This window comes from Manis pentadactyla, chromosome 13 (genome assembly GCF_030020395.1).
Source record: "Manis pentadactyla isolate mManPen7 chromosome 13, mManPen7.hap1, whole genome shotgun sequence".
Taxonomy (NCBI): domain Eukaryota; kingdom Metazoa; phylum Chordata; class Mammalia; order Pholidota; family Manidae; genus Manis; species Manis pentadactyla.
In genome coordinates, this window is record NC_080031.1 from 97,491,754 (window position 1) to 97,516,649 (window position 24,896).

The following is a 24,896-nucleotide window of genomic DNA, read 5'->3' on the forward strand; positions in this document are numbered from 1 at the left end:
TGAATTTTGATCAGGGAAAATGGCCTAGATTCCAGCTTGTATTTTTTTCTCATTTGCTTCTTGCTATGGATTTTGCCACTAAGCTCTGATTTATCCTTGCTGTCTTCACTTAGGCATTCTGTGTCAATAATCTGCAGGAAGTGGAGCTGGCCCATTAAGCAGTATGCGTTCTAGTAAAAGGATATTTACAGATACCTCCGCCAACGGTGCCTTAGATCCTCCCCTCCCAGCACCCCCAACCCCAGGCTTGCAGTGCCGGTCTGCTTGATCTGTTGTCTGGCTTCCAGACAATCTTCACACCTTTTTCATTTATATTCTATAGTTTAAGGATTAGCCTCTGGACTTGAATTTGGCCATGACCTCCACGAGAATCTAATTACAAGAAGCCCAGATTCACTGGGATTGCCCGAGTCCATGGCACCTGAATGGGCAGGAAGGGGGGGGTCTTAGCCCAACGACACATTTTTAACAATCTTTTCCAAGCTCTTTAGGGAGTGTCTATAACCCTTACTTCCTTTTATTATGAGGCAAAATGGGTTGCAGTAGCAAGAACCCCTTTAAAGAAAAGCTGGGTCCATTGGCTCAAATCATCCAAAATGGCTAGATTCACCATGAGGATCTCTTGGGTATTTCATTTGTACTCGGCGCTCTTGACATGAACTGGACTAACTGAACAAACTGATTTTGTTGTTTCTCAGAGAGGATCTTATGGGCTGAGCTATACTTAATTTGCTGGGCTAAAATGGTAAGCAAAACTAAATATTTTATCCATAGCTCAAATCAAATAACTAAACAAGTTCTGAATGGAATTGAAGAGTTCAATGCTAAAAACTACATGATCAAAAAACTAGAATAAAGTATTGGTATTTATATAAAATTGGGTTGGGAGAGGTTTCAGAAACAGAAAGGGAAAGGAGAGAGATGATCACATGAAACTATACTTGCATATCAAAAACATAGTAAGTAAAAATATAAGAGAAAAGAATTCATATTTGTAACACATGACAGACAATGAATAATGTCTTTCTTATATAAAGAGCTCTTATAAATCAATATGAATATGACAGCCTAGCAGAAAGAAAAAGGGAGGGAAAAAATCCCATGAAATCTAGATGTTTTTTTATGGCGACAAGAGCTCCACAATTAACTTGATATGCCATGGTAGTGGCATCTTCTGGTTAAATATGTGCCAAGAATTAAACGAAACTTGTTTTTACTGCCCTGAGTGGGCAAAGACCTGTGTTACCTTGACCTTGGAAACTACAATGATACGTTCTTAGAGAGAAGGCTGGCCTTGCAAAGGAGTCAAAGGCACCTTACTAATCCCAAGAGCTTGGGCACTGGTGCCGACCCCAATGTTTCATGAGTTTGTGATGCTCTCTGAGTCATGCATTAACCATCACCCACAATTTTCAGGACTGTGAGACCCAGGGCATGGGGCAGAAGGCAGTCACTGTGGAGGCTGGAGGTGAGGGGCTGTCTTTCAGGAAGAAAATATCTTGGAATAGGCTTGATACTCACCAAGCAACTTATCTCAAAAGCCCCTTCAATCAACTAGCTGGTCTCAAGGCTAAACATGAGGTTCTGTACTGAAGGGATGGTGGTCACTGGCTCCACATCCTCCTCCTACTCACTCTGGCTACCTACAGAGTTTGTGACAGATTCCTTCAAGTGTGTCAATCACAGGAAGCTTCACAAGATAGCAGGAGGAGTAAGAAGAACAAAGGTGCATGCCTGGGTGCAAATCCTAGCTCCGCCATGCACTGACTGTGGGAGTTGAGGCATGTTACAGAACCTGTTCGAGCCTCCATTTACTCATCTGTGAAAGGGTTAGTGGTGCCTTATTATTAAGTTGCTGTGAATTAAATGAACAACCCATGTAAAGTATATAGTAAAAGCCCAGTAAGGGTCACTATTATATTTATTCATCTGTTTGCCAATACTAAATGAGCTATGGACGATGTGCCAGGCACTGCACCAGGTGGTGAGGATACACGGGTGCCCAGACTTGTTTCTGACCTTGTGGAGGTCCCAGACAGGGTGAGAGAAGGCTGTACGGCTGCAGGCAAGGATGCCGTTTGTCTTGCCTTACTGGGGAACACACACGCGCCCACCAGCCCCTCAGGTGCTTCCTCACAGGGCTGAATGGTGTTAATAATTCAAATGTTTGTTGACTATTCTGACAAGCCACATTTTCCTTCTTGTCTGCCAAGATCATCCCAAACCCTGGGTTTCATGCAAATCCTCTTTCTGATTTCTCCAGCCCATGCTGTCTTTTAATATTTGACTCTCGGCTTGCAGTGGAAGGGACTGGAAAGTGTAGTCAATAGGCCATCCTAGCATAAGAAGTGCTCCCAGGGGACTGTCTGTGAGTGACGCTGAATAGACCGTGATTCACCCCTCTTACTGCGCGGGTGTGTGTGTGGGGGGATGGTTGGGGCTGGTCTGTCATGCAGGAGGCAGGGCGAGGTAATCAGTTCTCTTCCAGGTCTGTCTCGCCTGGATAATGGGACTTTAATAACAGGTTGCCTGAAGAGGCAGTTGTGTATGGATCTCAGAGAACAAACTGATCAACAAGGCGAGGCTTTGGGGCAATTGTTATGAAAATTGCTGCTTCAGAAATGCCAGGAAGCCCTCCCTCCGGTGTCACGGAACTCGGGCCCCACCCCAAACAGCTAAGTTCACTTACCTACCCACATGTGCACAGAGCAGGCTAACATTAAGCAGGAGGATCAGCTCCTGAAAGGCTGTTCTCAAGTTTGGGAGACAATAGCTACTGCTGTGCTGGAGTTCTGCGGAAGCAGAAACGATGCTCCCCTGCCATCGGAGCTGGAGTGATGGAGGAAGGTGGTTGGAGTATAGAAAGACCCTGCCAGGGTGGCTGTTTCTCTGATGCCCAGACCTGGAGACCAAGAGCCGCTGGACCAGTCTTGCGGAAGGTCAGAAGAGGGAGTCAAATGCCTGAGGACGGCTGAACCCGCCCCTGCCCTGCCCTGCCCTGCGAGCCTGTGTCCTCTGAGTCACCGCCAGGTTTATCTCGGGTCCTAAACAAGGAGTTTGGCTTAGTCCAGAAGTAGGGGAGGCCAGCCCCAGGGTCAGTGCCAGGGAACGGGAAGTACAAAGCCTGTGGAGCACAGATGTGTTCATCCTGAGGGTCAAACCCTACGCCTGGTAGCTTGGCTGCCCCTTGAGGGCAGAGCTGTGTTTTCTTCACTCTTGAAACACCGAACCTAGTACGGAACCTGGCACACTGAATGAACTCAGTAAACTCAATGTCCATTGAATGAATACATGAATCCCTGCTGGAACGTGACCTTAGTGTTGAGGCAGGGCCCTGGTGAGGTGAAGGGCAGGTCCTAAGGTCAGGCAATCGTGGGTTTGGCTGTGAGCTTTTGGCCAAATAACTTAGTCTCTCTGGGCCTCTTTTTTCTCTAGCTGTAAAATGGGAAAGCTGCAATCACTACTTGGTAGGTTGTTGTGAGGATTAAATGAGTTAATAGAATGTGAAGTGCATAAAATACTGCTTGGCATGTAACACATATGCAATACATGTTACTACTTTTATTATTAGTGCTATTTTTTCTTTCTTTCTTAACTGCAGTAGGCTTCAGCATCAGACCAAAGAACACATACACCCTACGATCAGTTCTCAGAACAACCCTTTAAAAATACAGATCAGATCCTGTCCTTCCTCTTTGGTGGTTTTCCCGAGGCTGATGACCTGAACCCAGTCACCCGACCAAGGCCTCCAAGCCTGTCCTCGTCTGACTCTTGACCACCTCCTGGAGCTCCGCTGGCTGCCCCTCACTCAGGGCACTGCGCTCCTGGCCCGGTGCATCCACTGTTCCCTCTGCCTGGAATGCCCTTCCCTGTCCTTTCCAGTTGGCCATCCTCCTCATTCTTCTCAGCCCCTGGGCTTTAAACTTAATTTCCACGTGCTCAGCTGGGCTCTCTGACCACCCCGACGGAAGGAGGCCTCCCCTAACTACCCTTTTGTACAGCATTTTACTTTCTTCCCTAGCTTCCAGCTCTTAATCAGGAATGATCTTAGTGGTCTGTTTATTCTTTTATTCTTCTCCCTCTTTCCCCTTCATGGAGGAATGTGACCTCCACGGGGCAGGTCCCTCCTGCTGACTTGCCGGCTGCCCCGTCACCAGTGTGCAGACAGCGCCTGGCCCATGGTAGGGATCTAGTAAATGTCTTTTGTCAATGAAGGATTGAATGCTGGGAAATCGAGGCACAAGGCGATTTGTTGTTTGCCAGCTTGCTGCAGATAACCCTAAGCACTGTCCCTTCTGATCACATCTTTAGAGCTGACCCTGGAGAGTTCAGATTCCTGACACTCTGTCACTTTGAGGACCAACAGCTTAAGCCTTATTCCCATCCTAGAATTGAATGTTAATGTGGATAAATAGGTAGGGTGGCTTGGAGAGCAGGCTGGGGGACTTGGGGGAGCACCTGAAGATATGCTGTGAAGGTATCATCAAAAAAAGCATATTTTCTATGTATCGTCAAGGCTTTCTCAAAAGTTTGTGGGCTTGCAGCCTGTTCCAGACACTCCAAGTTACTGGGTCTTTAAAATTTCATGTCATGAATAAACATGAGGGAAAAGTATAAATGATCATCATATGATAGTAGAATGCCCACTATGATAGGCATAATCATTGTAATGCAGTCCAGGAAAACATTTTTATTTTTCTCACTTACTGGGGAGTTATGCAAAGATAAGAACTCACCTTAGACCTAAGCTGATTTTTGATACATGAAGGCTATTTCCAGATGCCCAGCCTCTCTGACCCTGACCCGGGCCCTCGGGGCCCATTGCTGTCTCCTCCATCAAGTCTCAGAGTCTCTCTGTACTGGTTTCTTCACACAAAAATGGTCAGAATAAGCTCTTGCATTCCCCCAAACCCTTATGCCTCACTAGAATTTAACAAATGAAAGGTAAGATTAGAACTATCGAAATATAAGAAAATATGATAAAGCACTTCTGTATCAAAGATGCCTGTATGTCAACACTGACCCAGGAGCCTGGGAGAATCTGCTCTCCGTACACACAGCAGGCCGGCTCCCTCCCACGCTCCCACCTACAAACACGTTCAGCGGCTCCCCTCAAAGCACATGGTGGTGCGCCACGGTCCTACGATGCCACCCCGCGGCCTTTCCCTGCTTTCTCTTGACGAACCCTTGGTTCTGGTGAGTCTCATGAGGGCAGGCAATGTGATCCAGCCTCACGCGGCTCCAGAGGGCCTCCCCTGCGCCGCTGGACCTTCCCAGGGGTATCGCCCTTTGCCATCAGGGTCCCCCTCTGACGCATCATTCTCTCTGGAGGTGTCTGGGCCTGTAAGGCCCACTGACTGTCTCCCTTCCTTTCCTTCTTTGGCGAGTCTCAGGCTCTGGTCTTCTGTTTGCAAAGCACGTATGGCATTTGTAGCTAATGAGCCCACTGTCCCCTCAGCAAGTCTCTGCTTGGCCCTTGGTGCAGAGCACGGGTCCTCCTCGAGGCCCCGCGGTTTCTCCGGTCCTCTAGGACACAGACTTCACCAAGGCTCGGCGCCTTCCCCCAGCTCTGAGTGGCTGCCTCCAGCAGTGCTGGCCGTGGACCCTGGGGAAGGTCACAGCCCCTGTCCCTTCCACGGAGCACCAGGGACCTGCCCTCCTCCGCATCATACTCTCCTTGACCCTTTCCCCCAAGTCCTTCTAGAGCCTCCCCAATGTCAAACCCGAGAACATGTTCCTGCCCTCATGCAGCCCCACGTCCAGTCTCCGCGCCTCATCCCCTCCGACCTCCTCCGTCCCCGCGGCCACTCCCTTCCCTCAGGACCGCATCCTCTCTCACAGGGCTTCCTGCCCCAGCTTCCTATGGATCTAGTTTGGCTTCCTTTGGAGCTGCCTCTCTTTCAAGTTCCTTTCTTTCAGAACATGCTCTCAGCTTGCAAACAGACCCTCATTCTGTGACTCTGATTAACATCTCCTCCCAAATAGTCTGCAAATTCCATGAGGGGAGCTTTTGCTTATCATAAAATCCCACCACCAAGCTCAGGCCCAGCTCGGCCTTCCCTCGCCCCTTCCCCCAGCCCTCGCACAGTGGCCACAGCGCTCTTCCTGAGGGCAGATCTGATCATGTCTTGCTCCTTTTAAAAAGGCCTCAGCGGAGACGGGATTTACCAGGACTTACAAAGTCCTGGGTTGTCTTATTTAGTCCTCTGCCATTTCCCCAACCTCTTGCCTACTTGCAGTTCTCAAAGAGCATCCTGTCCTTTACACGTTGAGCAGGCTGGCATGCCCTCCTAGTCACCCAAGACGCTTGGTTTAGTGTCACTCCCTCCATGAAGCCTTCCCGGGCCCTGCCAGGCAGAGTTCAGTGCCTCTTTCTCACTGCGCTGCCAAGTACCCGGTGGTGATGATCACGTGGTGTAAGAGCTGATGCTTTTCTTCCCTTATGCCCCACTTGTTTAACAGTTCCTTGGGGACAGGAGGAGGATTATATTAGTTTGTATGATCCCAGGGCCCAACACAGAACTTGGCAGGGAGCAGTGCATAGTGTTTGTCAAGTGCATGCACACACTCCGGAGTAGGAACCTGCCTTGCCCAGAGAACAACCCCAGGCTGCATGTTCGGGGACGAGGTGTGCAAAATCATCAGGTTTTTAATGATCATAAAAATCCAAATTTAATATGCTAGTCTTTAGAATTTACTACCACAGCAAAGTGACCCAACTTTTAAAGAGACTCAGCCTCCACTTCAGAGCATAGGTCCTGGTGTGGGAGTAGGGGTCCCACTCTTGGGAATTGCAGGTCAAAAGTTGCAAGATGGGCTTGGAGTCATGCAGGTCTGTGCTCAGATCCTCTTCGTGGCTCTGATCTTGGGCGAGGCGAGAATCTCTTTGAGCCTTAGTTTTCTGGTCGTAGAATCTATGTCATTCCACTGTTGCGTGGATTAAATGAGAGCGGGTCACGTGTCTGTCACCCCTTATTCCACAGCGGCTGGTGCAGTAGCCCTGGGTGGGGTGTGTGTGGGAGTCCTAGGGAGCCTTGTCCTCAGCCCCAGTGCCCGCCTGGCAGGGAGGAGCTGCTTTTCTGTGGCCTTGCTGAGTCGGGTGAGCTGAATCAGGGCCTCCTGCCCCTAGTGGGCATATGACTCCCTCCCTTTATAGAATGGGGAAATTTTCCATCACTGTCAAGGGAAAATGGAAGCTTCTAATTTTGTCTAGCACTGCTGAAGCTCCTTCCATTAAAATGACTCCTGGGGAGACAGAAAAACCTTAGAAGAGGTATTGTTTTTGATTAGAAAAGTCTTAACCCAGCTATGATATGAAGCTGGTTCCACAACAGTCTGCAGAAAAGATCAGCCGGGATCATCTTTTCAGGGGCAGGGCCCACGTTTAATCTCCAATCAGAATAAAGTAGGGGAGTCCAAGTTCGCCCAAAGGGGGAATCAGGAGCCCATCCGGAGTGTGTCGGAGAGCCCTTCACTTCCCTGCTGGGGGTCACCTCGTCGCCCCCAGCCCCCCATTCTTCTCTCAGTACACGGAAGGCTATTGTTTTTCTGTGCATTCTCGCCCACTTGTATGTCATCAGCGAGCCGAGGACTTGTTGTCTCTCTTTCTCTGACATTGTGACCTGAGTGGGGGGAGCCCAGGGTTCCCATGCAGTTTCTAAGCAGAAAGTGGTTGATTTATGGAATGTGTACATTCCAGCAAAGCTGGCTACCAAACGAACCTCCAAAAAGCAAATTCTATCTGTCTACTGACTTCCAGTATAAAATCAAAGGTAAGTTCCCATTAAGAACAAAATTACTAATAGTCCGAATGGAGAATTTAGACTTTCTTGAAGAAGGAGTGTTCACGGGTGATTTTCTCTCCACTTCCTCACCCCTGTCCCCGTCTTGGGATACTTTGATTTTGTCCTCTGAGGGCATGAAGTGTGCCTGACCACCTTCTCTTCCTCCTTTCCGTCACTGGAAGTCTCTAACGAAGTCCCTTGCAGATAATGTGCTCCCAGCAGGTGTATAATCTGTCCTGTGCAGACAGGCATAGCTCACCAATCCAGACCCCCGTACACACGCCCCTGCTCCTAGCTTCAGGCCAGCCCCAGACACAGGAGCAACTGTGAAAAATAACCCAGACCTTTGAGAGAACCCTGGTTCTGAAGGGCAGGGAGGCTGACAAATTGGGATCTGCTCATAGAATCTGACTCCGGAGCTTGCTCCCTGCAGGGTCTGGCTACCTATTCTGACTAGTGCTTGCCAAAAACCCCCCATACTCCCCCCTGCACAGGGCCGAGATTCTACCAATCAGACCCTCACTTCGGCTAGCAAGCTTTCCCTTTTGAAATGCACATAGCAGAGTGACCTCTGTCTTCCCATCTGAGTAATGGTGAGGTTGTATTAGTTCAGTATTTCTTAACATGTGGTCCTGGGCCCGCCTGTCAGATTCCCCCAGTGGCTTGTTAAGGCAGATTTCTGGGCCCTATCCTGGAACAAGTGCAATTAGACTCTCTCTGGGGGTGGGGGTGGGGGTGGTAAGTCCCAAGTTTAGACATCTCCCCAGATAATCCCCAGGACACTCTGGGGCTTAGGGAAGGACTTTGGGGATTGGGGTGTCTGTGGTTGGTAGAGAAACCTTCTCTTTTGTCCCAGAATATCCCTATCCTCCCCTTTTGGGACAGTACTATAACTCAAGGGATTTGGGTAGGACTGGCTTTCATGACCTAGTGTGGGGCCACACCCCGAAGGGGAGCAGGGCTCTTCTGAGCAGCTGTGTCTTGGTTCCTAACAGCTGACTTTCAAAGTGGACTTCTGAACAGCCTTAAGGAGTGAACGCCATCCATGAACACGTAGGGGTGGGGTTGGGGGGGTCAAAGATAGGATAGGATCCCTGCAGTGTGCTCCGGTCCAAATTTCTCTTCTGTAGGATTGAGTCTTCCAACTTCACAGGAACAGACTAGGCGGCCCGTTTTACCCTGCAAGCCCGGAGTCCGCAGGAGGGAAGGCCTCTTGTGGGTGGGCCTGAGGGAAGCTTCCTAGCAGGGCGGCGTGCCTGGGGCCACTCGAAGCAAGCATTCCCCCAAGAGTGGTCAATCCACTTCAGTCCCGGAACCATTCTGAGCCCCCTCGAGTTCCGGTCTCATTTATCCTGACATGGCTTTTTGTTTATCAAAGATCTCTTTGGGTGATGCACTCCAGAGAGCAGTCAAAAGGTCAAAGGTGGCATTTACAAAAATCCATTCTTTCCTCTCCACTCCACTGCTCTACTGACCGTTTTCCTGTTCAATCAAATTCTGTTCACAGCTGCACCTCCCATTTTAGGAACCGGCAAGGTGATAAATATCCTGTCCTCTCTTTACTGCACTTGGCGTTGCCACACCTTTTCTTCCCTCCCCCTTCCAGGGGGACCCTTTGGTTGGGTGGCTTGGGTCTGCAGAGTCTCCGTTTGGTTCATGGCTCATGGGACAAGCCAGGTGCTGGGCCCCTTTCTCCAGATTTCACCTTTTGTGGACCTTGTCCTGAGCTTAGAGGCTCCCTCTGCGGATGAGCTCTGCTGCACCTCGCTGAGAGCTGTGGCCAGGTCGGTCCTGCTGTACAGGACGGTCAGTCCTGCCAGTACCGGTTCCCTGTAAAGAGAAGGAAGGGGGCTTGCACAGAAACCCCGGGGCGGCAGAAACGGGCAGAAGTCCATGTGGTCAGATTTGCAGCCTGTCGCTTGAATCTGACTTCGTTTCTCCTGTTCCTTTTCTCATTCTCATTCATGAAGCATAACTGTGTGCAAGGCCCGGGGCTAGACTGGAAACACAGGAGGGACGTGAGGGTCTGACCACAGAGGGTTAAGAGCCTTTGTTTATTGACGGACATCTTGACTGTTGTTTAACAACAGTACATCCCGTGCTGAGAGGATATTTTCCACTTTGCTTCTAGTAGATTTAGGGCAAATTTGCTTTTGGGTGATTCAAGTTTACTTCATTCCTCCAATAGTTAGAAACTGAGTTTTGACATGATATGAAATAGTCCAACTGGTTCAATAATGCACTTGGTCTGGCCTGGTGGACAGTTTGCAAACTAGGCCACTGCCCAGAAAGGGTCCTTTAGAGCCAAATCAGTACCTAGGCATCTTTTCTTGCAATGTATCTTTCCCCCTCTTCCTTCCTCACCATCTCCATTATCATCACTGCCGTCCATGGAAACATTATGTATGCTAAGCCCTGTATCTGATCCTGTTTCTTCTTATTCTATCTTTACAAACAATCCTGGGAAGTTTGCCATCTTAGTTTTCTCACTTTAGGGCTGGGGAAATTGAGGCCCAGGGGATTTCAGCACTTGCCCATGGCCACCCAACCAGTAAGAGAAGCGCTCAACTGAAACCCCAGTCTGTCTGAGCTGTGGGGTGCTGGGGGCTGAGGGGCAGAGCCAGGCACCCTTCAGGGGCATTTCTCAGCACTGCGCAGGGCACCAGCTCTCTGTGAATACAAACTGCCTCAGAGAAGGGCTTCTGTGGCTCAGTAGCACGAGGATCCCACCCTTCTGGGTAGTTGCACTTGGGCAGGGCGGTCTGTGATTCTGAGCCAAGGGGCACAGGGTTCACTGCCCTTGGTCTGGGTTCTAGAGACAAGGAGCTTCCCTTGAAGGAAGGCTTCTCCGGAGGAAGAGCACAGTAAGGTCCTGCTGCCAGGCAGGGATTGCTCTGGGACTTGTGTGGCTGCAAAACAAATCCCGGGCCACTCAGGGTGTCTGGGGACAGGTGTCAGGAAGTGCTTAGCCCCGCTGGTCCCAGGGCTTTGCTGGTGGCTAGAGACCTCACTGCCCTTCCCTCCAGATTCGGGGCAACAGCTTGGTGAAGGCAAGAAGCTCCGGGCCTGGGCAGGCCTGGGGGAAGGACCTAGGTTGGAATCCCTTCTGGGCTTCAGGCACTTTGTGTGACTTCCTCATTTATTCACAAAGGTTGTTATGATCAAGGTGGAAAGTTATTTCCATTTTATAGGTGAGGACACAGAGGCTCAGATAAATCAAGTGACCTGGCATAAGGTCATCAGCCAGTAAGTATCTGTGCCAGGATGTAAGCTCAGGCGTGCCTGCCTCCTCCACTAGGCCGCTGCTCAGAGCTGCTGATGGCCCTCCAGGAGACCACCCGGCATCCTCTCCAGAGGGGAGGAGCTCTGGGTCTTTGCAGACGCAGGCTCAGCAAGCTCCCACACCACCTCCATGGTATTGTCTTGCTCTGCCTGCAGCAGCTGCTTCTGAACCCCGAGGTCAGTCAGCTGACAGGGCTTTGCCTCATGTCCCTGCACAGGCCTTTGGCTCTCTTGTCTGGGCCTTGCCTGCTGCTGCCAAGCCCCATGATGCTGTGGGACTTGCTGGGTGTCCATGCACAGGTGCTGGCTTGCCCAGCCAGGTACAGGGAGCTGCTTCCTGCACCCGCTTGCAGACCGGCTCTCGTGCTGTGCAGCCAGGGCTTCCCCAGGGGCCGCCCTGCAAGTGCAGGTGAGTTCGTGTCCTACAGTGAATTTGACTAATGAGAGACAGCAGATGGGAAGGATCTGGCTGGTCCATTCTCTGTTTCTCATGCTGCTGGGGTCTTCTGAGACGTAGTGTTTCCCTGTGACTTCCCCAGGGAAGTCAATCATGACCCAGTTGCACAGTCTGGTGGGTGGTGGCCTGGTCAGCAACCTGTATTTGCTTTCCCTCCTTCCACACCTCACCTTCTTTTTTCTATCCATCTTATTTTATTTGGATTGTAACCCCCTTGCTCCAATAAAGTGTTGGCATACCATATTTGCCCAGGGCTCTGCTTTCTAGGTAACACAGCCTAAGACAATAATAATGGATATAATAATAATTCCTCGTATTCTTTGAGTTTATTGTGCGGCAGCTGTGTCATCTCACTGAATCTTCATATCCCTATGAAGCAGGTACTACTATTGTCCTCATTTTAAAGATGAGGAAGCTAAGGATCAGAGACGTTAAGGAACATGCTCATGGCCACACAGCATGCAATTTGTGTGGGAAAGTGAGGATTTAATGAGCTCTTCTGTTCTTCCAGCTCCAGAACCTCAACTCTAAGCCACCCTTGAATAAAGTTGCCTTTAACCTTTAGAAATACCAAGGAAACCTGAGTCTCATCAAGGAGACACTTGCAAGAGACTCCCAAGGATTCCTGGGAAGCCCAAAGTAACCCTCAGGGAGAGCCCTGGGATACTCACGTTGTAAATGCTGGGTTGTACTTTGCACCTCGATAGTAGGAATACAGATTGAACATCCCAATCATGAAGGCCACAAATACCATGATGAAAATGACCATGAACTTGAAGATATCTTTCACAGTCCTCCCCAGTGAGATCTGCAGGGGCCCAAAGCTCTCATTGGCTGGCAGGATGTACGCGATCCGAGAGAAGCTCAGCACAACAGCTATTGCATACAGCCCTTCTGATATGATCTGAGGGTCTGAAGGCCACCACTTGTCCCGGGCTAAAAGAAAACAATCTGGGTTACTGGGGGACAGGATCTGCTCTGGAAGAGAACCCAGTTAGGCATATTTAGAGGTCTGTAAACCTATCGCTTGCCATACCTGCCCTTGTCGTTAAATTATATCCCTTCTCACATTAATCCCAATACTCTGAAGGCGCCGCCTTCCCTCTTGAAACACGCTGGCCCGTCTGCCTGAGACGCCCCTCCATCACTTCAGGGTCTGCTTCGTGCTCAGTCATCCTTCAAGGCTCTGCTCAGATGCCATCTTGTTCAGGAAGCCTTCTGTGACCCCGATGGCTGGGACAGGTTCCCTACTCCTTTCTGCTCCCACAGTATCCTTTGCACCCCTCTGTCGGTGCTGCTTGCTGTTCTGTCCTCCTTACTGGTGTTTGAGCTCCACAAGCAGGGACTGTCCCATTTTCTGGGCAAGTACCACGAGGAGGTAGTGGCGAGGAGCATGGACTTGGAATCTAGGCAGACCCGAGGTTGAAAGTAGCCTTTCTACTCACTGGCTGTGTGACTCTGAGCAAATCAGTTAATCTTTTTGAGCCTCATTGTCCCCATCTGTAAATTGGGGATATCAACCTCACACACTAACTGTAAAAAGGATGAAATGAAATCATATATGTAAAGTGCTTAGCATAGGATTTGACACACAGCAGGTACTGATAAATGTTAAGTGATGGAATAAAATCCTAACCGCAAATATCCACTAGCTACAAATCAGAATAAATGTGCCCACAAGTGGGCCAGGAACTGGAGGATATTGCCTGAGAAAATGCTCTTGAGTTTTATTTCATAGGCAGCGTGTGTCTGGGAGAACTGCTCCTTGCTTGAGGTAAGGCCTCCATCCCGGGTGGCAAGAGTCCTGAGACCCGTCCTGAGCTGGAGAGATTCTGCGTGTGGTGAGGGTCTGAGCTGCCTGGGTGTATTCCTACCGCAGAACAAGCCTGTAAAGTGTTCCTGTTGCAGTTCTAATGATACAAGGAGCAGCGTCTACCGCTAAAAAGCCGGATGTACAGTGACTCTCTTGTGCAGGCAGCACCTTTCTCCTGGGGAAGTGTTTGTAGGCATCTGCTGTTTGTTGTCAGAATGACGGGGTAGGAATATTACTGGGGTGCTAACATGCTGCAATGCTCCAGACAGACCGATCCATGAAAATTGCTCTGCTGAATATGCCAGTGGGGTCCCTGTTGGGAAATGCTAAGTGAAACTTCAATTGAGAAACATCAAGAAACCTAAATTAGCCCTTCCACTTACATTAGCTGTAATTTTCACAACAACCCTGTAGAGTAGATATTACTGTTGCCATTTTTAAGATTAGATTTGGGGTATGGGGTCCTTTTCAGAGCCAGATAAATGCAGATAGCAAGGATATTATGTAGCAATTCTTGGCACCCCAAGGGAGCTGGAAGAGGAGAAATTTTGTTCTTTGTTTTCAAAGCTAGACTCTGTTAAACAATTATAATAAGGAGCAGTAAGAAACCTTTACAAAGGGAATCAAGGCCTCTATTTGCCATAGTTTCACAAAGTGCATTCTCAATTACATTTAGAAATATAATAAAATTATAGACTCTATGTTCTCATCAAGGTCATAACACAGAAGACCAGGAAAGACAAGTAGGAAGACCAAATTATGTTTTTCCACTCTATCTGTCGCTCACTTTGAATAAATAACACATTTGGATAACATGAAATAAGACTTGGCTTCTTCAAACAGACACCAATAAGGAATTTCTTTTTTCTGCCCCCTATAATTTACCATCTTAAACCTAAGCTGTAATGATAAAAGCCACTCCTAAAATCTGTTAAAATAGATTTAGCTGTTGTCAGACCCTGGTGACCAGGTCAGGAATTTTAGTGAAAAATAGCCTATTTGGGCCGGCTTTTAAAAGTTGTGATGCGTGTAAAAGCAAACAGCATTGTGATATTCAGACAAAGGGATTTTCTTGTTGGAGCTCTATCCTTGAGAAAAACTGCCCTATTGGGACCTGAAAAATTGGTATCTGCCTACTTGGTACTGTGGAGGTTGGAAGGGACCACTACCTAGCTGGCCACAAGAGGGCTCTCTTTCCCCACAACTGGAACAACAGTGAACCTTCGGAGATCCAGAGATCTCTAAAGGCATAGGGTGAACCACAAAACAAGGACAATAATGTGCAATACTCTGGGTGGGGTGAGACCCTAATACAGTCCATAAAAGGAATAGAATTCACAAGTGGACAATACTGCAGCCTGAACATGGCATTAAGAAAAGCACCTAAGGCTGTATCAAGGTTCTCTCATCTTTCATTAATGAATCCTGAGCAGCAAAGGGGAAAGTAAACCATTTTGTTTTGAAAAGTCTGAATTTGTCAAACCGAGAAATGAATAGTGGATGATTTGTAATACTACAAGACTCATTTCTCAGTGGGTGTTTCCCTATCATATTTACATGCAACGTAATCTGCATAACACAACCTACATTGAATTTGTGCAGTAAGTAAAGTTTTGCGTTAAGTGGCCAACCTGCAGGGTTGCTATACCTGACCATGAAGGTTCTGAGGTCACAGGAGCTGTGTGGCTTCAATCTCACACTGTATGGCCTTTTCTGAAAGAATTAAGGCATCTCCTAAGAACGTATTTTGCCACAAGAAAAGAACTTTCAGTCTGAGAAAGCAGGACTTATCTTTGCACAGGGATCAAATATAGAAAGAAAATCCTCCCAAATGTACATTTCCCCTTTGTGCTCTGGATCCACATCAGAAACAAGATCTTTCTTTAAAAAGTAATAGAAAAAAAAACCCCCACAAAGATCTAAAGAGTCTTTCTAAAATCATCCTTAACACAAAGATTTGAGTTCTTATGTTAATTCAGCTGGTCATACTGCGGGGAGTGGACCTTTTTCAGGGGAGAGTGTCTGCACTGGGAGTCCAGATGACCACGTCGTCCGCAGTACAAATCCTCAGCTCTGGGGCCAGCCAGGCCGAGGGCCCATCACGCCAAGGGCCCATCACGCCAAGGGCCCCAGCCACGCCCCACGGGCGCACCGGTTCCCAGTCCCCTCCGGCTCACCGTAGGTGAAGTACGCCACTTCCGGCGGAAGTGAGACGTTGCGCAGCGTGTCGTCCTGCACGTGTTGGTCCACGTACAGCTGGGCCTCACTGGCCTTTAAGAAGGCCATGAACCTGGCGGTGAAGGAAGCCACGAAGATGGACAGCATCCCGAAATCCAGCAGGTTCCACAGGTGCAGCACGTACTCCCGAGGCCCCTCCTCCCAGATTTCCTTGCATTCGGACCAAATCATTCCTGCGGAAGAGAAAGTCAGGTTCGTTTTTCAGTTTGTGACCATGGGGGATGATTCGGAAGGAACCGGGATACAAACGTAAATGTAGGCCCTTTGGAGCTTGAGGGTGTTGATAGCCAGCAGCAAACAAAACGTGTCTCCAAAGGCAGAGGTAGGACACCTTCAGATGATGAGAAGATGTGTCACCTGGCCATTTGCTTACAGATAAACCATCTCCCGGGGTGAGTGTTCTCAGCCATTGATAGATTCTTGGAGGCAATACAGAAGTGTAGGGCTGACATTTATACCTTTTAAGAAGTGGGAACTCTTAAGGAATCATACAGTTCTAAACGAAATATAAGGAAACAGGCCTAGGAATGAGAAAGAGCTTCCTGAAGGTCCTACATGTGACCTAGAACCTGGTTCTAACTCCCATATTAGAATACTTCACTCTGTTTCTATGATTGTTGCAGTGAGCATTGATTTTGGGTTATTAGTTTTTTCCCTTGCTCTTTTACAGCTTAATAGATTTTATAAATGTATGTCCTCCTTACATAGTAAATAATGCACAAGTGTGTAAATAAAATGTAACTAGTTCCCCCACCCTCCGGAAAGCCAGCCTGTGAGGTAGCCTAGACTAACGGTTTGGTGTGTATCCTTCTATACCTGCACTCTAATCACATGTGGATATTGAGCACTTGAAATGTGGCCAGTTGAATGGAGAGGTGCTGTGTAAGTGTAAAATACACATCAGATTTCGAAGACTTGATACAAAAAGAGTAAAAATTTCAGGAATTTTTTATTCAGTCACTTTTTGGAATGATAGTGTTTTGGTATATTGGGTTAAATTAAATATTAATTTCACCTTTTTTTTTCATGATGTGGCTACTAGAAAATTTAAAATTAAATGTGTGACTTGCACTATGTTCTTTCGAATAGTGCTATCCTCTACCTTCATCTTCACTGATTGTTAAAACTAAATTAGATGATTAAAACTTAACTACTATTTGAGAACCGTTTGAGCACCAACAGTGTGCTGGGCACTGTTCTGTCTATATTAATTCCCTTAAATCTTTGCAACAATCCCATGAAGTACATTCTGTTATTTCCCCGATTTTATAGTTAATGTTTCGTTAGGCACAGAGAGTTGTACTGTGCCCCAGCTAGGAAGCAGAAGATCTGGAATTTGAATCCATAAGGTCTGACCCTGGAGTGTCCCTGCTCTTGACCACTATGACTTTCTGCCCCTCCACGAAATAAAATTGGGTTCAAAGTAGGAAATATGTGAAAGACTTTTGAACATTTTGAAAATGATATCAGAGTCTTACAGCTATTCAGACCTGGGAAAGATTTGATGCAGAACCAGCCTATTCTATGTTACACCATGCCTCCCTTAACCTGTACACTTCAGAGGGATTACCACATCAATGGTAACAGAATCGCTAACTGGTGGGTTAGCGAAACAATTCCAGCTCACGGACCACACCCTAGCAAAGGCTTAACACTGCCAGCCTCTCTTGGCACTACCCTGGCTCCTGCGCCCCGGACGTGCCGGCCAGCCTTCCCAGGTGCCTCCTGCACTTGCCACTGCTTCTCCTCAGCTTCCTTTGTTGCTCCTCATCTTCCCCCCATCCCTTAAAGGCTGCTGCTTTTTAAGGTTTCAGCCATTCTTTTCCTTCCCTCTGTCCTTGCATAAGTGCATCCACTCCTAAGCTTTGTCCTTCATTTTCTTGTAAATGCCCCACAGGTAAATATGTTACTGTTTTTCTGGAGTTTCAAAGCTGAATTTCCACACTGCAGGAAAAGGCTATAAGTGACGTCCTGGTGGCACTAGAGATAGCATATGTCCCAAACTGGCCCCCCAGCCTCCCATCTCACCATTGCCCAGTGCTCCCTCTCTTGCAGCCCTGACTCCTTGGACTGTCACCGTGGACCACCACAGTTCTGCAGATCCTCCTCCGGTGACGTCAGATCCATCCTGCCTCTCAGTTAGAAGTTCCATTTTGTTACCTCCTAGGCTACAGGTCAGATCACGGTCACTTTCCCCTGCTGTGCATTCTTCATGACCCCCAAGATAAAAGTCCTGACTGCAAAGCTAGGCTGTCAGACCTTCTACTCTTTATACATCCTGTATTCTCCCACGGCAGGTCTACCCAGAAGTTCCCTAACAGTTCCACCTCAACCATTTGCTTCTGTTCCCTCCTCTGCCTCCTCCAGACCTCAATCTCAAGCACAAAGGCAGATGACCACGCTGTAGCATAGTGGCCTTAGGGGAACCAGCAGCCTGGAAAGCTGGAGTCAAGGATGATACCAGGGACAGACAAACGGTCATGGGGCTGAAGCATAGCCCACTTGGTCACAGGCCCACATCTGGCCACATTTGAGTGATGAGCTGATCATCTTTTCTCTCGTCAGGGACTCTTTTATTCAGAATCTTACCTTTTTCTCGTGAAAATGGTCCATTAAACAAAAGGAATTGAAACAGTGTTTTTCTGAGGAGGAAAATAACTTGAAAGCAGCTGTGCAGAGAAGTCGTGGCTTTGTTTGGTGAAACAGATTTTAAGATCTGTGTGTCTGTGTCAAATTGGAGTCCCCACAATAGGAAACATTACAGGTCTGTTCACAGTGTACCTGACACCATCTGTCCCCACCTTGCCTTTCTGTCTGTAACAAAGCCACACTTCTTAAGCTAGCCTTTTCAAAATGTGTGCTAGTTCAGTGAAGCAATGATTTTCTTAACACTGAAATGTACTTTTCATCTGTGCCCGTTGAAATAGATGTTTTAAAAATGTTATTAGAAAAACCATTACAGGTTGGAAAAAATAATGTTTGTTGCTTTCTTCCCCCACCATTAAAATTCCTCATATCTTAATGGAATTGCTTTTAGTTGGGCACTAGGAGAATCACAGGCAGTCAGTCACTCAGGGTGAGCACCTTAGTTTAGGAAGCCCTGAGTTCAAGTTCTAGCTTGGTGACTTACTGGATCTGTCATTTTAGATAAATCCCTTGATTTCCTTGGGGTTTTGGGGTAATTTTAAACACTAAAAGCTCTACAAATCTGAAATGCAAATTATTTATAGAAAACTGACTTCCCTCGTTAATAGAGTAGCTCCTCATTGGGCATTGCAGATCACTTCCTCCGTGGTCAGATGCCCACATCAGTCTTCCTAAATTTAAATATTAACTCACACAGACTAATGAAAATTATTCCAAGGCCATGAGTAAAAGTAGAATGGGCCCAAAGGTTTGAGCAGCAGGAATGCTTAATGAAAAAAGAGATGTGTGAAATTAAGTTTTTTAGTGAGTGAAATTAGGCCCTCTGCTCCCAAGGTGCTGAGGCTAGTTCAGCATTTTATATCCAAGCTGAGCCTCTTGGTCTCTTGTTCCCAGCAAATCAATCAGAGTAGTATTTAGAGCCCGGGGGCTCTGGGGAGAAGGATGAGCCCCTTGGACCCTCCTTGAGGCAGAATCCCTTTTACTCAGGGATGCCTGGAGCCCAGAGAACAGGGTCACTCATCCTCAGTCGGAGTGGCTGGCAGAGGAACAGGCAGGGAAATGGTGGGAAGCCTTGGGGAAGGTGGGTAGCCTCATTTGGGCAGGTTCTGAGGCCCGCAGGCTGCTGAGATAGAGCCTGACAATTCAAAAGGTGGTTCACTCCCATCCCTGCGTCACATTCTATTCAGAAGGTCTAACCCTTCAAAATCCCCTGAGACTTAAATATGCACATTTCTTAAATGGCCGTGGCTTCCGCTACAGAGCCCCAGAGCCCCTAGCAGAAGAGACTTCTTCCCAAACCACCTCCTGGGAGGCCTGGCTGTTCTTTCAGGTCAACTTTTCAGCCATTAGGCCAGGTGTTCTGTGAACTCACAGATGGGAGAATATGTCCTCAAGCCCTAACACCCGACTACTATCCCAGTGGCAGGTCCTTTACAACAGATCGGGGCCTTAGATACATTCAGGATTCATCCATTCTCCAGGCAGGAAGATGATATTAATAGATTTAAAAATTTCTCAACAAAGTTCTACCTCCTCTTCTCTAATTTTAGTAGCTAACAATTATTGCACACCTGATAGGTGCCAGACCCTGCAGTAAGCACTTTGTCAACACTAAATCTTCTTAATAGCTTGAAAGGTAGTTGCTGTAATTATCCCTCTTTACAGATGAAAAAAAACTCATGTTTGAAGATGGCAAGTGAGTTGTCCACAGCTATGCAGGCAGTCCAGAGCCCTTGCTGTCCACTGTGCTGTTGTCCACTGTGCATTCTGTGAGGCACAAGCTTGCTCTAACTGGTCAGGAACTCATTCACCCACTTAACAGACACTGTTGAGTGTTGACTGTGTGCCAGCCACCATTCTGGGGATACAACGACCAAGAAGATGCCATCCTTGCCAAAGCAAGCTCAGTCTTGTGCTGGAGACCAATGTGCCCTCAAGCATTAGGGCTACAGGGTGACAGATGCTGTAGTAAAGAATGTCTGGGGGACTGTTCGTGGAGACACAGGGGTAAGAGCAGTCAGCATTATAATCACGAGACCCAGTAGAGTGCCTGGAACAACTTGTCTCTGTTGACGAATGGAGTGAATTCATGGGGGAGGTGACACCTGGCATGCGGAATCAGGAAGTAACTAGGTGAAGGAGGAGGGGCTGACAGGGTGTTCCAGATGGTGGCCTTGGCAGTGAGAGAGAACAGGCTCTTCTAGGGAAAGGTCAGGAGGCCCACTGTGGCTCAAGGGTCAGGGAGTGGGTTTGGAGCTTGGTAGCACGGAAGGTCAGCGAGGGCCCACTAGACCGTGAGAGGCCCCCCTTCAGGCCTTCAGTCTTCTGGATTGATGATCTAGAGTTTTCCCCCATTCTGCTGGTAATCAAGTAAAGCATTGAGAGTAAAGGAACAATGTATTTCTAGCTGGGTTTGATCTTTCTGTAGAAGTATGCAGCATAAGGAATGACCTGCATGCCCAGGAGGAGTGGGGGTTGGGAAAATAAGGGTATTGTCACACTGCGTGGCCATTGAAAGAGGTCATTGGGAAAATCAGCTGGCCACATGGGGAGAGGGCTGACAGAAGATGAAGAGAGGCAACTGCACATCTGTGTGATTACAGAAATAGTAATATTAATAGAGGCAGGCAGGAAACAAAGGAAAGCATGTAGTATTGTCGGAAGGGTTGACTGGTATGATACATGCAAAAAAGAATGGAGAATAGGGAGACAGGTTGGAGGAACTTGCAGTTTTAAATAGGTTCGTTTAAAAAGGCCTCATTTTGAGGAAACTTTTGAGCAGAGACTTGAAGCAGCTCTGGAGCGAACCAGGCTATCTGTGGGAAGAACTTGGAGGCAGAGGGGACAGTGCAAGCAAAGGTTCTGAGGCAGAAACTGAAGCCAGGAAGCCAGCCGGGCTGAAACAGTGAGTGAGGTGGAAGGTGGTGGGATATGAGGCCATAGGGATGGAGAGGTGAGGGCTCTGTAAGCTATTATAACAACATTGGCTGTCACTGTGAGGGAGACGGGAAGCCAGTGAAGAGTTTTGAGGCCGAGTGACAAAATCTGATTGCATTTTAAGTGGGTCACTTTAGCTCCTGTGCTGAGAACATACCGAGGCATGGGGGTGGGAAGGGCAGAGGCAGGGACACGTGGGCAAGTCATTCGCCTCTCTGTGGTCAGCCTCTCCATCCCCGAAAAGAGCAGGTTGGACTCGTTAGGGTCCTAGACTTCTCTTCAACCCCAGGGCTGCTTCTGGCAGAGAGGGAGTTACGGTTTGGGTGTTCTTATAACCAGTCGGTTTTAAGAGTTCTGCATTTGTGAGTATGATGCATTATGGGCGTAGAGGAGTAAAGGACTGTGCTGCTGTGTTTCTGGCTGGTCCAAGGCCTTCCCAGCAGTGCCTGGGAGTAGAGTTCAAAGACTTCATTGTTAGGGGCCTGCTGCCATTTCAGGCCTCTTGATGAGCAGAGAGTGATGAGATTGTGGACTTCAGGGGGGGCAGCACAAAGAGCACAGTGACCACAGCACTCAGAATATTTCTCTCAAGGGCTATTATTATTGTTATTATTATTTTATAATAATTATAGAGCTCCAGAAGGCAGACATAAGATAATGTTAATCTTACATAGCTGCTTCCCCATTATCTGTTATAGTACCTGAAACATAATGTAATGCTTAGTGACTAGAAAATATTTATTGAGGAAAAAAAATTGAGAAAAATAGAAGAAATATCAGAAAACGTCCCCATTGCTCCCACCACTGCATCTCTCAAGCCACCTGCTCTCTGCCTCCACCTCCGTCTTCCCTCCTGTTGCAGTAAATGAAGGGTCCATGTGCCTGCTGAGGTCAGGTCCTCCCTCCACCTGCATGCTGGACTCCGTTCCCTCTTGCTGCTCAGGAAGTTGGCTTCCAAATTCAACGGTCACGTCTCAGGCCTCCCATTACTCCATCTGTCCGCAGCATCTGGCAGGAGTGATCACGCCCTCGTTCTTGACACAGTCCCTGTGGCTCCTGGGATGCCACTGTCTCGGCTCTCCTCTTTCCCAGTCTCCTTTGCTGGGGGCTTCTCAACTTCCCATCCTTTTAACGTTGGTGTGCCTTACGACTTGGTCCTCAGCTCATCCGTCCACATTTGCAGTCGGGGTGATAGCATATAATTTACTGTAAATATGCTGATATGCCTACATTTATGTCTCCTGCCCCACCCTCTCCTCTGAGCTTCAGGTACGTGTATCCAGTTGCTACTTGACATTCCCACTTAGATACCTGAAGGATATCTCAAACTGAGCTCTTGGTTTCCCTCTCTACTCCCTCGCCAAACTGCTGCTCCCCTGGGCTTTCCTGTCTTAGTGAATGGTTTTCTATTATACCATTGCTCAAGCTAAAAACATATGGAATTTTCCTTGATTGCTCTCTTTTCTTTCACACCTCACAGAAAATCCAATAATAAGTAATACTGACTGACTTTTACAATGTAACCACCACCTACCACCTCCTCAAAACCACCCGTTTCCTGCGTGAACTGCTGTAGTGGCCTCCTAACTGACCTCCCTGCTGCTGCTCATGTCCCAGAGTCAGCTGTTCTCTAGACACCAATCAGCGATCCATTAGAAACTTACGTCATGTGATGTCACTTCCGTGCGCAGAACTCTCCAGTGGTTTCCCACTAGGCTCAGAATAAAGTCTAAGCTCTGTTTCATGGCCTACAAGGCCTTCACGTGATTTGACTCTGCTTATGCCTGAGACCTTATCTCTGCTCTCTTCCCCTTGTTTATTATGCTCCAGCCACCCTACGGTTTTTTTTTTTTTGCTGTGAAGCAGGTCCAGCCTGCTCCTGAATCTAAACCTTTAACATAAACTGATCCTTTGGTCTGGAGCGCTTTTCACCCAGAAGTCTGCAAAGCTTGCTTCCTCTGTTCCTTCAGGTGTCTGTTCACACTTCACCTTGGCAGAAAAGGGAGGTGAGGGGGCGTGTTCTTACCTACTCACCTACCCTAATACGGTAAAACCTGAACAGAGGCCTGAAGGAGGAGAGGAAGCAAGCTTTGCAGATATTTATTCATCTGCCTTCTCAAAGAAATTTGAATACTGACTGTATCTGAAGATACGAAGACATTATTATTAATTTTTATAATTGATCTTCTTTTACATTTGTGGTTCTGTTTTAGAAAAGAATCCTGACTTCCATTGTCAGCCGTGATGGAGAAACAAACAGAAAAAGAAAAAAGAAACTATCTTCAGACGTCGGAAACTGCACAGGACTATGGTCCTTTAAGTAAAGGGAAACACGCAAGGTAGGTCACATGATCACCTCTATCACATTTTGCCATGTACAGTTTTAACCTTTTTTAGTTTTATTTTATCTTGTTGCTTCGTATTATTAAAAGTTCTTATGAGATGGGCAAAAGAGACATGGCCCTCCTTAGCTAGACAATGAGGAAACTGGGACCAGTGTCCTTGGCAATTAGTGGCAGACCTGGGCGGCACCAGATACCACCACGAAGAGGAATTCATAGCTTCCTTATGTTCATTGACACAAATAATGAGAAAATGTTATCCTATAACTTTTTAGATTTATATTTATCATCATGATTCTACTATATATCAGTGTTCAATGAAAAAATGAAAACAAAAGTACCACTTAAGCCGTGCAATTTTATACTCATTTTCAGAAGCAGAACGTTTTCCTAAAGGCTTCCAGTAGGCTATATTTAAATGGTCAAAATAATGTTTTCCCATGCGAAGCCATTTTATAATCACTTTCATTACATGTATAATGAAAAGTATGTAATGAATTTCCCCCAAACATCTCCTTTCAAAATTAGCGTTTGTATCACAGATCTGTGCACCTTGCACACCAGCACATACAGACATTGGCCTTGACCTCCGTTTTGTCCGTCACTCCCCAGTGTGTGCCTAGAGTGCGCTCAAGGGGAGAGGAAGAGGTTCGGAAGTCAGAGTTTGATAATGTGTGTTATAATCAGGGGAGGGGAGGATAAAAGAGAGTGACTTGCTTACCTAAGACCCACTTCATGATGAGCATTTCTGTCCAGGAGAATTGTGTCGTTTTCACTCTGAAGACCTGTTTTGGGTAGTCCGTGAAGGTCTCGTTGGGCAGGGTTTTAACCCCTTCGAAGCGGTCTGACGCATTCACAACTAACAATCCCAAGAAGATTGTGAAAGAAACTGCATGAGCTACAAATTTCATGAAAGGGCTCCTCAGGGTTCTTCCTAGCTGGAAACAATACATACAAGACATGTTAAACTGGCAGCTCTGGGTGAGGGCCCGTCTCTCTCTGTAAAACACTTCTGCCGCTAGCTTAACCAGCGTCTCCTCCATCTTAGACAGAAACCACTCACCGAATCTAGACATTGTCCTTTGCACTTTTCTGTGAGATGCTGCTTGACCAAATCTATTTTCTACTGATTTCAGTTTTTCCCTATTTAGAAGATTAGCGGGAGTGATGGGAGAAATGAATAACATAGCATCATATTACCAGCCAACTACACAGCCATCCCCAGCTGCATGGATATGAGTCTTAGTCCTTCCAGATCTGGGGAAAAAACAATCTGTCTTACAGAGTTCAGAATTTTCACACTATAGTATGGTTATGCTCTGTTGCTCTTTTGTCCATTTTCCTGAGTTTTATACTTAGATGATCTGTTTTCATTCTTTTTTATATCTTGGTAAATT

At 47.4% G+C, this 24,896-nt stretch overlaps 1 protein-coding gene across 1 annotated transcript in view; it reads right to left on the bottom strand.

The window, feature by feature from the left end:
- Window positions 1-24,422, bottom strand: part of LOC118918706 (short transient receptor potential channel 7) — a 42,283-nt gene extending 17,861 nt beyond the window's left edge. The window contains exons 1-3 of the mRNA XM_036897760.2: window positions 24,221-24,422; window positions 15,514-15,747; window positions 12,195-12,459 (exon numbers count right to left, since the gene is read on the bottom strand). Coding sequence (XP_036753655.1) covers window positions 12,195-12,459; window positions 15,514-15,747; window positions 24,221-24,410 — 689 coding nt within the window. The 5' untranslated portion in view covers window positions 24,411-24,422. The remainder of the gene's footprint in view (window positions 1-12,194; window positions 12,460-15,513; window positions 15,748-24,220) is intronic.
- Window positions 24,423-24,896: the final 474 nt, after the last annotated feature.